General features: G+C 40.4%; 1 protein-coding gene across 1 annotated transcript; it reads left to right on the forward strand.

Moving 5' to 3' along the window:
• The first annotated feature begins 504 nt into the window (after positions 1-504).
• On the forward strand, positions 505-15,597 carry nr2f5 (nuclear receptor subfamily 2, group F, member 5). Its single transcript, XM_035434339.1, has 4 exons — positions 505-871; positions 10,414-10,694; positions 11,197-11,443; positions 13,620-15,597. The coding sequence occupies exons 1-4, from the start codon at positions 505-507 to the stop codon at positions 13,934-13,936; spliced, it is 1,212 nt and encodes a 403-aa protein (XP_035290230.1). The 3' UTR covers positions 13,937-15,597.
• The last annotated feature ends 441 nt before the right edge of the window (positions 15,598-16,038 follow it).

Genomic DNA, 16,038 nt, shown 5'->3' on the forward strand with positions numbered 1-16,038 from the left:
CTGTTTGGCGATCTCCTCAATTTGTATAAATGGCCAAGGCACTTAAGAGAACTGATCGAGTTTTGCCGTTGCAATATCTGTTTTAAGGCTCCATGTGCATCTATCTATGGACTGGTTTGAATGTGGGAACGTGTTACCTTTGATTCCCGACTGCAAAAGACTGTATTACTTGAAGTTGGCTCCCTTTCCTGAATTACTGATTGTTGAGAGGACTTTCAAACCTGTTGTATGAGTGTTTGTATGGTATGGAATTTTCAACATACGAAGGGAACGTCTTTTCTTACATAACGCGCATGTGGTTTCTGTTGGTAAACTGTTAGAGGTCCAAGTCCATAGCTTCAGAAATATAGGCTAGACGCTGGTTACAATATTACGGATATCAACGCAGCCTTTTACTTCTGGGAGAAAAGTGAAGCGCCTGGTTTTCGCAAGACATCGGATTTTCATCTCCTCCCTCTCTAGTCAGACTGTGCATCTGTTGTTCAAAAAGTGCTGTAGGATAGCATGGCAATGGTAGTAAACCAGTGGCAGGAGAGCATTTCAGCAGATCCAGGGTCCCAGCTCCAGATTTGCAACCAGGAGCCAGGCGGGACACCGGGGACACCCTCCGGATCCACACCAGGGAATGATGCCCTTTCCGGTGACAAAATACCCAACGTGGACTGCATGGTGTGCGGGGATAAATCAAGCGGCAAACATTACGGCCAATTTACCTGCGAAGGCTGCAAGAGTTTTTTCAAGCGTTCAGTACGTCGGAACCTGAGTTACACTTGCAGGGGAAATCGAGACTGCCCCATCGACCAGCACCATCGGAATCAATGCCAGTATTGCCGCTTAAAGAAGTGCCTAAAAGTCGGAATGAGGAGAGAGGGTGAGTTTGGGTTGTGGTTTCAGTAGGCTACTGGTCAAGTTGGTTTGCAACAAATCGCATCTATAATTTGATCTGAAGCCTAAAATCAATTCTGAAATAAATGAGCAGCACTTTCAGGCTACTGGTGGATAAACTTCTCCATGTGTGCAGTTTCGTGTTGATTCATCTAAAGGTCGATTGCGGTTAGTATAGGCTATGCTCGCATAGAATGGTTGTAAATGACAGATTTCTCTCTTCACCAAGGCCGATAAAGAAAACATGCTTGGCACAGTGTCAACTCCATCGCAAACACACAGCCAGTCGGATCTGTTCAATTAATTAGCGTGAAGTTCTGGTGTTTCATACGACCCCTTTAGTTTTTTTAAAAAATTATGCTGTTCACCCCTCGACACCCTTGATCGCGGCAAAAGTAGCGCGCTGAGCTTACTGTGTTGTGGGTGATTAAGAACGGGTCAATTAGTGTAAAAGGGGACAGTGGCAATGTGTACACAACAGAATGTTTCAGCCTTAATCAGGCTGTTAGTACTCAATCACGTCGTGTTCAATCAGGCCGCTTGTGTCAGTTTTAACACACAGGCACCGAAGATATTGTTGGTGTTTCTAGCGATTGTATATTATTATTTGTTATTTGTTGTTTAAGCATGACATTTAATTAATGCTTAAACAATAAAATACAGTTTTCGGTTGTAAATGACATAATAGTTTTAAACTTTCACATTCTGTCAGTTCTTTAGCCAGTCTATGTTCTGTCAATGAAAATACTGGCATGGATGTGTTCTACTGAAGGCATACATCTTTTTGTTAACTAGCTACAAAAGCTAGGTAAACCCTCAACTACTGCCGACCAGGTTTATCTATAGTTTCTTTATTACCACTCTTATTCATTCTGCCCTTATCTTTAATGAGTTTTATTCTGATGAGGAAATGTATGTCTTCCATAGATGGCGCTAATGATTGGACAAATTATATTGTAGGCCTATACTCCACTGCAGGCAATTGGGAATGCATGCATATGTTGCAGGTTAATTTTGACCAAGCACACAGGACACCGCAAAATATTGAGCTTTATCGACTCAGGGCGACTGAAATGACAGTTGTACAAACACAGTTTTAGTAACTGCTTCCCACATGCTATGAACGTGTCCGCGCCCAGTCTGATTATGCTCTTCATGCATAACTGGTGTGCTGCTGTACAAAATCCAATTTCCAAGGACCACATAGGCTATATAAAACACATCAGTGTGAATTTATTCAGTCATGCATTTATGTCTAACTGAACCCATGGAAAACGTCCGAAGCACGAGTGTTGACCTTTAATTTAAATGAACATGACCATGTAAATTAGATTAGGCTACTGTCACTCTTGGCAGATTTTAAAAAAAGGAAGCATGGTAGTAGGCTATTTGTCGGTTTTCCTATGAATAATTTCTCCGTGATATATAATTATGTACATGTAGGTGCTATTTGCCAACGGTTGCTTCTATGGTTGTCAAACAGTTAAACACTTCTAGATACAACATTCGTCTGTTAGGCTACTGTTTTTTTCTGGTGATGTTCGCAGTTGCGCTTTAAACTTTTCACCTTGACTGAGGCAATCATGATCTTGTTTCCCAATTTGATTTGTTCAAATTCGTGCCAACTAGAGGCTATAAATATGCCACATCCATACCATCAGTGTAATACCTTTTAACATTTTAATTATCCAATCAAGGCAGAATACCTACGGCGTGGTATTCACTTTTTCTTTTAATGTAGACCACGCATATTCGTTTTACAGCGATATTTCTATACGTAATGTAAGACAACCCACTTGTTGATTATTGCCCACATTGAATGTCTTTGTAATGATACTTGATAAAATGTGTTCATGCTGCACCATGTTCGGTTTTGCTAAATTAAAAAAAACAAAAAAACAAAAACAAAAAACATATATATAGCCTGTATCTAGGCCTACATTTATTTTTCAAGAATGAAAAATACAACTTTGTTGTTACTCATGAAGATTTCACATATGTCTAATTAGTTGGAAATACTCATTCGAAAACCGTTTATATCTGTTGGAGTTACTTTTAAAAGCAGCCGCTACTCTGGAACATTTGGTTAATGCTGCTGAAAATATACTCAAAGCCCTCTTTCGTTATGCCAAAGAGTTTATGCATAAGTCATATCCCTTCTTAAAAATTCAAGGGGTCGCCTGACAAGTAATATATAGAAAACGCCGTGGAATATGAGTTGCCATAATTTCGGTTAGTTTCTTTCCAAGTACAATTAGTAGGCTTCTTCTGGATTTAGGTCCAGTCAATTTTCTTGTAGAGTATCCCAAGCAACCACAAGATAAACCATTGTTTAACGTTAGCGCCGACAACTCATCGGGATTTTTCAAGATACAAAGGACACCATTGTCGATGTAGTAAAAAAACGAGGCCGGTAAATAACACAATAATATATTATGTTCAGTTTAATATACCGCACATTTAAGCATCGACGCCAAAATTATTGCTTCCATAAAATGTTTTCTGAAGAATAAGTCGCACTTTTATAATGCGCCCTACATTCGAGACAATATGCATAGAAAATTACAGGGTAGTGGAGAAGCCCATAGAACCCCTGTACATGCGACCCCTGAGATCATTTCTGTACATTCCAAAAAAAAAAAAAAAAGTCTAGGGCTGCAGTGAAATGAACAGTATATGGTGAATATATATATCGTGGGTTTGATACAGGCGTCGAAGGCAATGCTTTTATGACCTGCAGACTAACATTTGTTTTGGTTATCTGTAAGTGGATGATAAGAAGGGTGACTCCGTACTATTGTTATTTTTTAAAATATATTTGAGAACTTCCTAAAGAACAATGAAGTAATTGAATGGCAAATGGCAAATATGCTTGGTTGGATTTAGGCTGTGACAAATACAGGATGATGGGATTTATGAGGCTTATTTTTAAATTATTGGTATGTCTGATCTCTTTGCCATTTGCCATACAATGATCAAATGGACCTGGTAAGAACGTTTGATAAATATCACCTGCAGTATAGAGTTTAGTCCAAATACAGGATACAGTCATTTGGCTTCAGCATTCAGCAACATTTAAATTAAGTTACTTAACTTTGACAACAACTCATAGTATGCTGAAAATAAGGTTTTGAAAAGAAATCCATTTTTGTACTTTGTAATACCTGTATTCATATATCCTACTCTGTAGTTTTTCACCATCAGGTGATTGTATGAATAGTAAAATGTTTCTTAATATAGATAGGATTGTATGTTAAAGGCAGTGGTGTCTTTTTCTTGTGCTTGAAATCTGTTGTCTATTTATTTTTTTTATTTCTCAACAATGAGTGGTTCAGTTTTTCATCCAAGCAAAGACTCTATTTAAGTATTTCAGTCTGGTGTTGAAGTACATACAAGAAATCAGTGGGTTTCCAATGACTTAATCTGATTTGACAGCACTAAGACTGTGTTTTGTTGGGTTTCTCATACTGTGAACAAAGAAAATGAAGACAGAACATTAAACAGTTCTTACTCTGGTGTTTTTCTATTCTCTTGGTCCAAGCTGTCTGGACTTGGGAGACTTGTGCAAGTCTAAGATCGCAAAGGACTCCAAAAATGCTGCATTACTGTTGGATTACGGTTTAATGCTCCAGTTCTTTATCTACATTCTCATTATACTAGCCAACAACACATGCTTTCCCTGACACCCCTGCAGCGTGTTATAAGTGGGAGGAACTGACTTATTGGCTTTCTTTTTCCTGTTGGATTTAAAATGTTTCAGAAACCCAGTAGCCAGAGAAAACAATGAATTATATTAATATGCAGTTTCCCAAAAAATGAAAATGGCTATTGTTGGTTGCAGAGCTCTATGGCATTATTGTTAATGTTCTGAATTCAAGACTGGAGAGATATAGTATCAAGAAACAGGCACAACATACTTTGACGTTCTCAGAGAGATATTTTTACCTATACAGTATATGGATTGTAGTTGAAATATATACAGTAAAAATACATTTGTTTACTGGAACAGCAGCAAAAAGGTCATTTTGGCAGGCAAGACCAAGATTCCTCAAACGTGCTTCAGTTTAACCCCTGCTGAAGTCAACTCCCCCCTGGCATTTGTTTTGTAAGTGTCAGTTTCTCTTTCATCGTGTTTATCCATCTCCTCCACATTTACGCCACTCCCTGGTCACAAAACTGCCGCACATGCAGTTCAGTGTCAGAGGAGAGAAGTCAGTCTTAATTCTTTTTGTAATACTCGGTTATCTGTAAGTATAGCTTTAGACATCAAGATTATTTGCTGAGAACATTTTATGAATCTTTCCTCTCATTGTCAAATCTTGCTAATCCTAGAGCAGAAATGATTGCTTGTGCTAAATAAAATGGGAATGTTTTGTTCCACTTGTCTATTTCTCTTTAAGCTCACAGATTTTGCACTGATGGCTATAATGCAGAACTATAAGTATTCATTTATGTATGAGCTAATGTAGTGAAAATAACTTTGTGAAAATAATTCACAGTCCAGTTTATAGAGATCAGTGAATCTTTTCAAAAATCTGCTCTGCTTTGATGCAAAAAAAACAAAAAACCGAAATACCTTAAAGACCAGAGACGTGTTTGAAAATGTTTACAAAACCATTTAATGTGGTTGTGGAATATGTTTAATGTGGGAAAATGTAAGATAACTTTTTTCACTCAACTCACCTCATTTTCAGTGAACTAAGGCTCTTCATGCCAAGCGAATTCGGTTGCTCCAGGTTTTTCAAGCCATATTTGTATCTGAGATATTAGAGTCTGTAACCTACATCACTGACTGGTAACTTAATTTTAGGTCATTTTCACAAAATTATATTGATGATATGCTATGACTGATGAAGTGACATTTATTCAATGAATATTATTATGTAAAAATACTTAAAATAAAATTACTAGTCTGCGATGTAAGCTGCAATATTGTAGTGATATTACAGGTATGCATGCAGCTTGAAAAAATTTTTTTATGTCATTGATACTGTTTTTACAAGAGTCTCCTCCCTCTCACCTTGTGGGGCCTTCAGCTGCTAAGCATAACATAAGTTTTATTTTATTCCTTTTCCTTTGGCATAAAAATGATGCCTGTAGAGATCTTTTCCCTAATGACTTCCCTTTGTATTGTTTACAGTGCAAGTGTTTAATCAATATATTTTAGCATTAAATAATGCTAAATGCTAATTCTTTCTCATGGAAAAGGAATGGTTACCAACAGCAGAATGACACTCACAGATAATGAGTTACACAACAAGTTACACACACACACACACACACACACACACGCACAATGGGCTATACAATTGACTTGCCAGCGGGATCCTAGAGAGCTCCTCATAAGAAGTTGGGCTATTTCTTAATGCTGTGTGGCTGCTAGCTGACTGTGTCTCCCACATTTAGAAGCAAGACGTTCTCGCTCACTAGTTCTGGTCACGTGCACTGTGGCGGCCGGTTCCTCCTGCAAACCTGGCTCACATGGGCCGGCATGGTGTGAAATGTAGGTCAGTGGAAATCAAACATTAATAATGGAGCGGACTGAGGAAAACAGCAAATGCAACAGTGAAACATGATGTTAAGGGAAACATTACCATACTGCTGACAGCAGAACTTTTATTGACTAACTTGCTGTTAGGCAATCAGAAAAGGAGCTGTTTGCATTCCTTTGCTCTGTTATTTTCTGGCATGTTCTGTTTGAAGATAGAAATAAGTCATGTTACTCCCTACACAAACATACAAGGCTAATTTCTCTGCAACAGTAGAGCTTAATTAGTTAAATAAAACTAGGTCAACAGCATTCACACTGGCCAAACTACAGTATTTCATACACCTGTTACACTGTACTGAATTAACCTAAACCTTTTCAGACAAGGTTAAAACATTCAAGGTGAGATGCTTTTCAGAGGGGAAGCGTACATCTGTACATGAATTTGGATAGTCTCTGTCAAAGTTTAGAAAGCTATTGCTTTGCTTTCCATGTAGTCAGTCCCCTCCCCCTTTTTGTGCTAGTGCCATCTTGGAAGTGTTCCCAGATGAAAAATGCTAGGGGGCTTCACTACCCTTTGGTGTACTAGTTTCGAGATCCTGGTTCATTTGGGGGATCTCTGCCACAAATGACAGTTGGAATCAGAAAAACTAACTTTGAGAATCATGTCTCCAGATTGAGTGTCACTGCAGGCCGAGTTTCGGTTATTAATTTATCTTTGAATCGTCAAAGCTGTTATTCACCCAGTGAATATTAAAAGAGACGTTAAGCTAGTGTGCCCAGGCGACCTCATGCAAAGCTCCCTTTTTCCTTGTTTGTCCAGGAGGAAGTGGCAGAGAGTTCACGCTGTTAAATGCAGAAAAAAAGAGAAAAAACGCTGGGCTCATGCCACAGTTTTACCCGTAGCTTCATGCTTCATGAGTTTGGATCAATTAGAGAGGCGGTGGGGTCCAGATGTAGCGTGTGAAGGAGAGGGGCGGGCAAGGGGGGTGGCTTTGTTCATCTTTTTTCATTGGGCTTCACTCTCCCACATTGAAGACGGTGTCCTTGTAAAACTCTGACAATGCACTTAGCTCCCAAGGCTCAAACTTTGGCATCTCTGAGATTCTGTCATTAAGGGAGATGTGATGCATGGAGATATATTGTTAGTATGGGGTTATTTTATTTCTTGCTGAGACAAAATAAGTTCTTGTGTGAATAGCACATGAATAGCAAATTAATATACAACATCCTTATTGGAATGACTCCCATACAGTCACTGGAGTCATTTGGGGATTTACCAGCCTGTGAGCATTCTGCAGAAAGGGATGGAGAAAGCTTTCAATGGTTCCTCGAGGCTTCTGTTTCTAATGCCCAAATGAAGAAGAGTCTCAGTCACTGTCTACGATGCAATACACTCAAAAAAACTTGTGTTAGCTGGGCCTGCTAGGCAATGGTTAACTTGCGGGCCCCATCAGTCTCAAAGCTTGGGTTCTCATTACTTTGTCGGAGTTGATCCTGGATCAGATTATGGTGCGTCATCAGGCTCTTATCAGCCTTGCAAGAGAGTCTTCTATGTGTGTCAAATGTATGCCAAACAAAACAGTTATTCACATGACAAATATGTCACTTCTCCTTTGGAGTGTGTCAGCCTTAACGAGACAGTGACAGGTTCCACCTGTTATAATCCCTGCTGTGACTAGAGAGGGAATGGTCTGTCACTGATGAACGGTACATCTTAGAGTACTCATATCGTACCATATCACTTGTAGAGCACTTAAATTATAGAGATTATTAAACAGGGACAAGCCACAGTGTGTGTGGTGAAGTGTACAAAAATTGAAAATGACAAATGTATTGTGAGCTGAAGGCGTTAATGGTCTTATTTTTGAATCTTCCCTGTCCTCTCCCTCTGCTCTGTCTCTTCAAGTCACACCCCCTCAGTTCTTACTTTCCTGGGCCCAGGCTCCCCAAGTGCAACCAGTTGCAACCAGATGTCTCCTGCAGAACTAGAGAGGGCAGGATCTGCCCTGTGTTTGGGACTTGCTGCTGTCGATTGAGGAAAGCAGGCAGATCATTGAACCCATCCAAGTTTATCATTTTATCCAGTTTTTATCTTGTTTATTCAGTTTCCATTTTCACACATTCCTTGTCTTGTCCCACTCCCTCATTCACTGTTTGTCTCCATCATCCTCATCGTCTTCCCTCCCCCTCACTCTGCATGTCTCTGTCCCTTTCTCCTCTACTCTTTCACTTCCTCCGATCTATAGCAGATGTGTCATTGTTCTTGGACAATATGGTGGTACATTTAAATATGTTCAGAAAATGTCACATAGGCAGCAAGTGATGATACACAGTAATATGCAGCCTTGTCCAAGAGTGAAACTCACAAAATAGCCAGGGACTTTAATGTGGTCCCTATGCCATTTTAAGACAAAATAGCTAATAGTTTGGATTTAATAGATAAGATTCTGGTGTTAATCTGGAGATAAAATTTAAAAGATAAAATTCTGGAGTTAATACTGCAGAACTTAAAAATGAATTAAAAAAAATCAAAACTGAAGGTCCTTTCTCCCTGTTTAAAAAACATTTTAAACTAAAAGTTTATGATTATTTTATCACATTGAGATAAAGCAATTATTGCCCTTCATTCACACTCTAATAAAGCACTCATTGAATTTACTGAGTGCCTGAGGTCTAAGGTAGCTGTCCAGAATGTTTCAGCATTCAAGGTGCTTGCAATTGTGAAAAGCTAAAATGCTTTTTAATCCATTGGATGCCATAATTAATCTGATATGAGCTACTTTATTAAATTTACTGAGGAACATCATCAGTAAAGTGGATGTCATGCACTCATTCTTGTAAATATTCTTTATGATGATTATGGTTATTTAAAGAAGTCTCTGAAGTGTTTTCCCTTCAATGTTATATTCATTGTGGTTCAAAGTATTTGTCTTTGAATCTATGCAAGCCTTATCTCTGTCTTAAACATTTATAATTTGCTTAATTGCCTACAGGATCTTATGTAATGATTGAAATAGGCAACATATTCTGATATCATGCTTAAATACACTACTTCAAGAACAAAATCATTAGTTAGTACATTGGAAATATAGGCCAGATATTTTAAATAAAGCTTATGCAGAATAATTGGCACCAATTTGCTTCATTAGATTTGGTTAGCCCTGCAGAATATCAACAATGAAATACACTTTACATTTAAATAATCAGTTTGTCGAACTCCAGAAGAAACTGCAAGAATTGAATATTGCAGTTATTGGTTATTCAATTGCTTAAATTTGTAAATAATTCAGTCAAAAGCTTAGGGAAGTGCTTACAGGATGCACAGACATAAACATGATAAATGAATTTATGAATGAGATGGAACAATCTGTTATCAGATCTTGTAAAACTAATTAAGCATGAAGAATCTTCTGTTTACTGGGGATGATAAGACGGGTAAAGCTGTCAGAAATATTTTCAGGATGGCTAAACAGGTGTTTTCCTAATGGGTTTGGAGGCATAGAGACTGGCCTCTGTGCCGCACTCGCTTGTGGTTCTTAGGCCTTTGTAAAGACGAGGCGTGAAAAACCATGCCATCGCCTTAACGGGTCATTGGTCATTAGTCATTGATTATTCATTATTCATGAGTAGCTACAGCTTCACAGGTAGAGCAGGAACGCACCAAGAGCCACTGGTCACTTGACTTGGCGTTAAAAGTTGCATCCAACTCCATCCAACATCCATTCCACCCACTGTCATGATTATTCAATGATATGCCATGTTTATGGCATGTATGTTCCAGGTTTTTCCCTAACCCATAAAGTATCTAAGGGTTCAGAAATCATTGGATTGCATATATCTGACTTTATCTTGTTTGTGCATTGCAAAAATAATTATAAATGTGCAATAGCTATCATCGGAATCAATTAAATTTATTGTCTGTCAAACTATGATTAGAAAGCAGAACAACTTCTTTGGCACTTGCCAAGAGTAACCTAACACAACTGGCCATTGCCACATATGAATTTACTTTACTGACTCTCTGTCATCTTTTTCAGCTGTGCAGCGTGGACGCATGTCCAACTCCCAGTCCAGCCCGGGACAGTACCTGACCAATGGCAGCGAGGTCTACAACGGGCAGCCCTACCTGTCGGGCTTCATCTCCCTGCTACTGCGGGCAGAGCCATACCCGACTTCTCGCTATGGAGCCCAGTGCATGCAGTCTAACAACCTGATGGGCATCGAGAACATCTGTGAGCTGGCCGCCCGCCTGCTCTTCAGCGCCGTGGAGTGGGCCAAGAACATCCCCTTCTTCCCCGATTTGCAGCTCATGGACCAGGTTAGATCTGCCGGAATGAGTCGATCATGAATGTTCAATACTGTCTGACCCAGCTGTCCCCGTGCTGTCACTCATTATCAAGATGTATATGACTTAGCCACTTAGCCAGTGATATTAGAAATGCCTGTGGATTTGGTTACTTCAGTCTGTGTTTCCTGTAGCTCTACTTCAGCTAACCACCAATTTTGCATATAGAATAATGTAAAAGACAAGTCAAATCCTGATTGCCTATTTTGTATTTTGCTGCCAATAGATCTTATTATTAAAGCTATGGAATTACTTAATGTCAATGTTACTCTGACTAAGCAAACCATATGCACAAGCTCAGCAAATATAGTGCATTTGTCCTTCTTCCATTAATTGGTTCAATCCAATTGCTTATGAGAGAGCATCTGCGTCAGGCTTTGTATTTCTGTATGTGGCCAACTGGGTCTATTAGGCCCCACACTTTAGATCCCGGCATGGGCACATTCTGACAAACTGTCCAATGCCCTGTCCCTAGGTGGCGCTGTTGCGCATGTCGTGGAGCGAGCTGTTTGTTCTGAATGCCGCCCAGTGCTCTATGCCCCTGCACGTGGCTCCCCTGCTGGCCGCCGCCGGCCTGCACGCCTCGCCCATGTCCGCCGAGCGAGTGGTGGCCTTCATGGACCACATCCGCGTCTTCCAGGAGCAGGTGGAGAAGCTGAAGGCCCTGCAGGTGGACACGGCCGAGTACTCCTGCCTCAAGTCCATCGTGCTCTTCACCTCCGGTTAGTGTTAGCGCTCCATTGGGGTTACCCTAGGGTCCTTTCAGCTGAAGCTGTCAATCAAAGCTTTCACCCACTGTCCACTCACTGTGCTGAATTTGAGGGGTGGCATGGAACAAACAAAAGGGCTCCCTTACCATGCCGACCCTAATAAACATTATATATACACACAGATAATATCTGGAACAAGCCGTAAAAAAACACAAAACCATAACTTATTATTCATATGGTAATCCATATTCTTCTTCTTCTTCTTATTCTTATTATTCTTATTATATTTTGCTTAGTATATTCCTTTCATAGGGATCACCTTAAATGCTTCCAAAAAATAATTATAGTCATTACACATGAGGCTGCCTTTATATACATGTGTATTTAAATAGGAGCAGTACCAAGGGGATTGTGGAGCTTCATCACAAAGTCACCTGCTGTAAGGGCTGGTGGCTGATCATTCCAAAAGCGAAGAGCAGTCCTGTCTTTGGTCCACATGTATAATAAAAGAAAATCTGGGATCAGAGATCTCTCGCACACTTGTCTTTATTTTCAAGAACTCACCCTCTTCCTCGTCTCCCACCTCAGCCTGTCAGAAACACTTTCCTGGACCTTTCTCACATCCACACTACTTCCAAATGGATGGCTGAACCCTTCTCTACACATTTTTTCATCACTTGCTTCTCTGTGGTCCCATCCATTATTGAAACCAACCAGACGGCCCCCACCCCTGCCACCCTAGCTGAATAATGCATGCTGAGGAACAGCGAGAGGGATTCTCCACCGCCTGGCCCTGACCTACATAACCCCTGTAGCCAGGGGCAGAATTTATCCAATCTACCCGCCTGTCTCAGGCAGCCCCGCCCCCCTGTCGGGACCTGCAGATGGGACAGGCAAAGCAATGCCTCTATAGTCAGCCCAAAATTCCTACTGCTTCATACTGTTCCCAAAAGGGGTGCGTCTGAGATTCCAGAACCCACCTAACAGCCTTGTGGTCATGTAGTGTTTACTAAGCGTATGTATGGCAGGGGGAAACAAAGACAGAATGTATTGAGGGAAAGATTAAGGCACATCTGTTTTATCCTTCTTTTGCCATGCAAATGTAGCCAAATTTTGATCTGCTTTTGACGATGGAAATGTCACACAAAGCCAATTTCCACAGTAATAGCTCTCAGTCACTGTGGAAGTATGAAGCAAACTCTTTTGTGTTGAATGGAACGGGTAGGTATATTACAGGGCCAGTAACCAAGAACTTCATCAAAGCTGTAGCATGATTGGTTCTTCGCCTGTGAGACACTGTTTTTGAGAAATGTTTCAAAAACTGTAACGTACCCATTTTACAAGTTCCAAAATAATAAAATAGGGTTAATACTACAGTATGGCCTACATTAGAAAGACCACTAACAAATTGTCCTATTAGAAAATAAAAGCTGCTGAAACTATGGTTGACATACAATCAATTGATAATTCATTTCTGCTTGGTACAACCAATGAAACATTCTTCCAGGGATTAAAATAAACATTGCAACCCGTTCCAAACACCATAAAGACAGTATTTTCTAAAAATGAATTGCACATTTTTTGAGATAAGCCGTGTGTATCCTTTAAGGCAGCGTTCTGAAAAAATAAAATCTCTACTATGCTGATTTCATTTGGACAAGAATCAAGATGATGAAAAATTCTGACATATTCCACTGAGGGCCTTGTAGAGGATATATTACTCTAAATATGGAGTGGTGATGTAATATTGTGTGTGGGGGCTGAATTCAGGGAGCTATCCAACACTACAGATCAAGACAGTTTCTTTCAATCGGTATCTCTTCTCTCTGTGGGGATGTTAAACATACTGGTGCTCAACTGCACAAGATCAGCATGGCAACTTGTCACTACTGGTGACTGGTCACAGTTCTATTGGATCACATTAGCTTTGGGTGCCAGCTGATGTTTCCTTTGTACTGTATTTCTAATTCAATTAAGACACTTACAGAATGTCATCAAACATAAATTAATCCCATTTTTTAAAAGTCTGCTCTTTTTTGACCTTGAATTGTTTACCTGCTTGTCAGATAAAATGTCTCCATTCATATTATTTTTTACTAACTGTTGGAGAAATGTGTACCTTAGTTAGAGATCACAAAAGCCCTGCAGGTTTTCCTGAGCATTCTCTCTGTGTTCCCCTTCTCCTCAGATGCCATGGGCCTGTCAGATGTGGCCCACGTGGAGAGCATCCAGGAGAAGTCCCAGTGTGCCCTGGAAGAGTACGTGCGCAACCAGTACCCCGGCCAGCCCAACCGCTTTGGCCGGCTGCTGCTTCGGCTGCCCTCCCTGCGCATCGTCTCCTCGCCCGTCATCGAGCAGCTCTTCTTCGTTCGGCTGGTGGGGAAGACGCCCATCGAGACCCTGCTGCGTGACATGCTGCTCTCCGGCTCCAGCTACAACTGGCCCTACATGCCTGTCCAGAGGGAGCGGCCGCTTGCCCTCCACTACAACGAGAACGGGCCCTGACCACGCCCCCGCGCTCACCTGGGGACCGTGGCCACCCAACAGACTCCGCCCACAAAGCCCATCCCACATCAGCACCCACTTGTTTTTAACAATGCCCCTGACCAAATGCTCTGATGTGGTCAATGGGTCAGACTCATGAAATCCGTCACATGAATTTAAGTACAGTTGGATTCAAAGGAGACTGACACAGCGAAGGGACATGTGCCAATATGCCTCCATCAAGTTAGAGGAAAGTATTTTAACATTTCAGGAACCTGTTACTGATGGCAGGTTACTCAGCAATATCTCCAGATCGATAAAGACTTGATTTGGCAACGGACATACTTGACTGAAAAAGCCTAATCTTTATCTCTCTGAAGCCAGCATCTGAAAGTTTTAAGAATTAAGAATATAAAGACACAACAAACCTCCAAGCCAATGCCAAATATGCCAGGACAATCATATAACTTCGGTGTGAAGGCATTTAAGGTTCACCACCAGCATAAAAGGAACTCCAGAACTCTGTAAGTGTCCAGGCAAAGTGAATAGAGAACTTCAGCAGAACTGTTCGGGTTGGCAGGGAGTTGGTCAGATGTACCAGCCATGATCTAGTGAGCATACATTGCCAAAGCAGAGGCATTCTGTAGGATTTATTTGGAAGATTTATTTGGACTTCTGTGGTAAGAGACACATCAATACAGACATTTTATTTTGTCTCCAGGAAAGAGGCTTGTGCCACTCATTTGATGACTACTCAGATATATCAAGGCTTCAGACCATGTGGGATGTGGTAAAAAAAGGTATTACTTGGGACTAGGAACCAAAAGGTCAGAACAGTGCAGGGACAGGATGGACAGAAATGAATAACAAACTATCCTTCACTCCACAAACTCTCAAAAATCTTGGCATATACCTACGCTCTGCTGCAACCATATCAGTGAATTTGCTTGTACAATATCATTGTAATCTCTAAAACTCAGCAAAAATTTACAGGCAACTCATAGGTAGTGAGCACCTATTGTAGTGTAGACACTATTTTTGTGTTATCCTCAATAAGATAAACAATACAAAGCAGCTTGAATGGTCAAACTCTTGTCTAATGCTGTGACATTGCACCACAGCATCAGAAGTACAGAAAAGCAGGAATTTGTAAGCCATCAGGACAGTGGACACAAGGATCTGTCTGTCTTGGAATTGTTTGTAGGTAAAATAATTTCTATGAGAGTTTGTTTTGTTTCTCTATTTTTTTGTTTTTGTTGGGAAGGCGGCCTGGATCCATTGGTTAAAAATAAAATTTGCAGTTAAAAATGTCGCCCCTGCTTGTAATAATTTAGCCAAACTGATTCCACTATCTCTCATAAAAACACCTTTCATTATAGTCACCGACCCAACAGCTACTGCAGCTTTATTTTCGAACATTCTTTACAGAGTGTGGTAACATAACATGTGTATAACCTTCATTGGCAAACAAACCCCAGAGTCACAGAAGTGTTCCAAAGGGCAGGTGTTCTGTGTGGAAATGTTTGATATGCAATACCCTGTAACCTTGTGGCCTTGTTTCCTTGAGTTGCGTGTCAAGTGCGCGAGTGACTTACACCCTCATTCCAGAGCTGTCACTCCTGACTCAACACTGTGACCTTACTACTCCAATCCTGCAGTCTCCTTGAATATAAAGCACATGTGCCTTATGTGTGTGTGTGTGTCCATGCGTGCGAGCATGCGTGTGTGCGTGTGTGTGTGTGTGCATTTGTGCGAGCATGCCTGTGTGCGCATGTGTGTGTGCTCGTGTGTGTGTGTGTGTGTGTGTGTGTGTTTGTGATAATACTGAAATTGAATGTGCATTATATTGATAATGTACTTGAATTCAATGATTGTGTTTTTCAATACAGGGCAAATACACTAATCATATGCTACATGTATTTAAAGTCATTATATTATATATATTAAAATCCAGGGTGCATCACATTTGCACCAATTACTTATATGTAGCTTAACATAAAAGATTATGGACTTTATTATGAGGATAGACACTTCAATTAATCTTATCTATGGCAAAATCTTTCTAATCTTGGCTAGACCATAGGCTAAAATGACAAATACAATCAACAAACTGATAAATCATG

This window comes from Anguilla anguilla, chromosome 1 (genome assembly GCF_013347855.1).
Source record: "Anguilla anguilla isolate fAngAng1 chromosome 1, fAngAng1.pri, whole genome shotgun sequence".
NCBI classification, from domain to species: domain Eukaryota; kingdom Metazoa; phylum Chordata; class Actinopteri; order Anguilliformes; family Anguillidae; genus Anguilla; species Anguilla anguilla.

What these genes read in the sequence shown, in the direction of transcription:
- nr2f5 (XM_035434339.1), top strand. Translation starts at nt 505, where the DNA reads ATGGCAATGGTAGTAAACCAGTGGCAGGAGAGCATTTCAGCAGATCCA. An exon ending in AGTCGGAATGAGGAGAGAGG is followed by an intron (nt 872 to 10,413) that starts GTGAGTTTGGGT and finishes CATCTTTTTCAG; the next exon opens with CTGTGCAGCGTGGACGCATG. An exon ending in ATTTGCAGCTCATGGACCAG is followed by an intron (nt 10,695 to 11,196) that starts GTTAGATCTGCC and finishes CCCTGTCCCTAG; the next exon opens with GTGGCGCTGTTGCGCATGTC.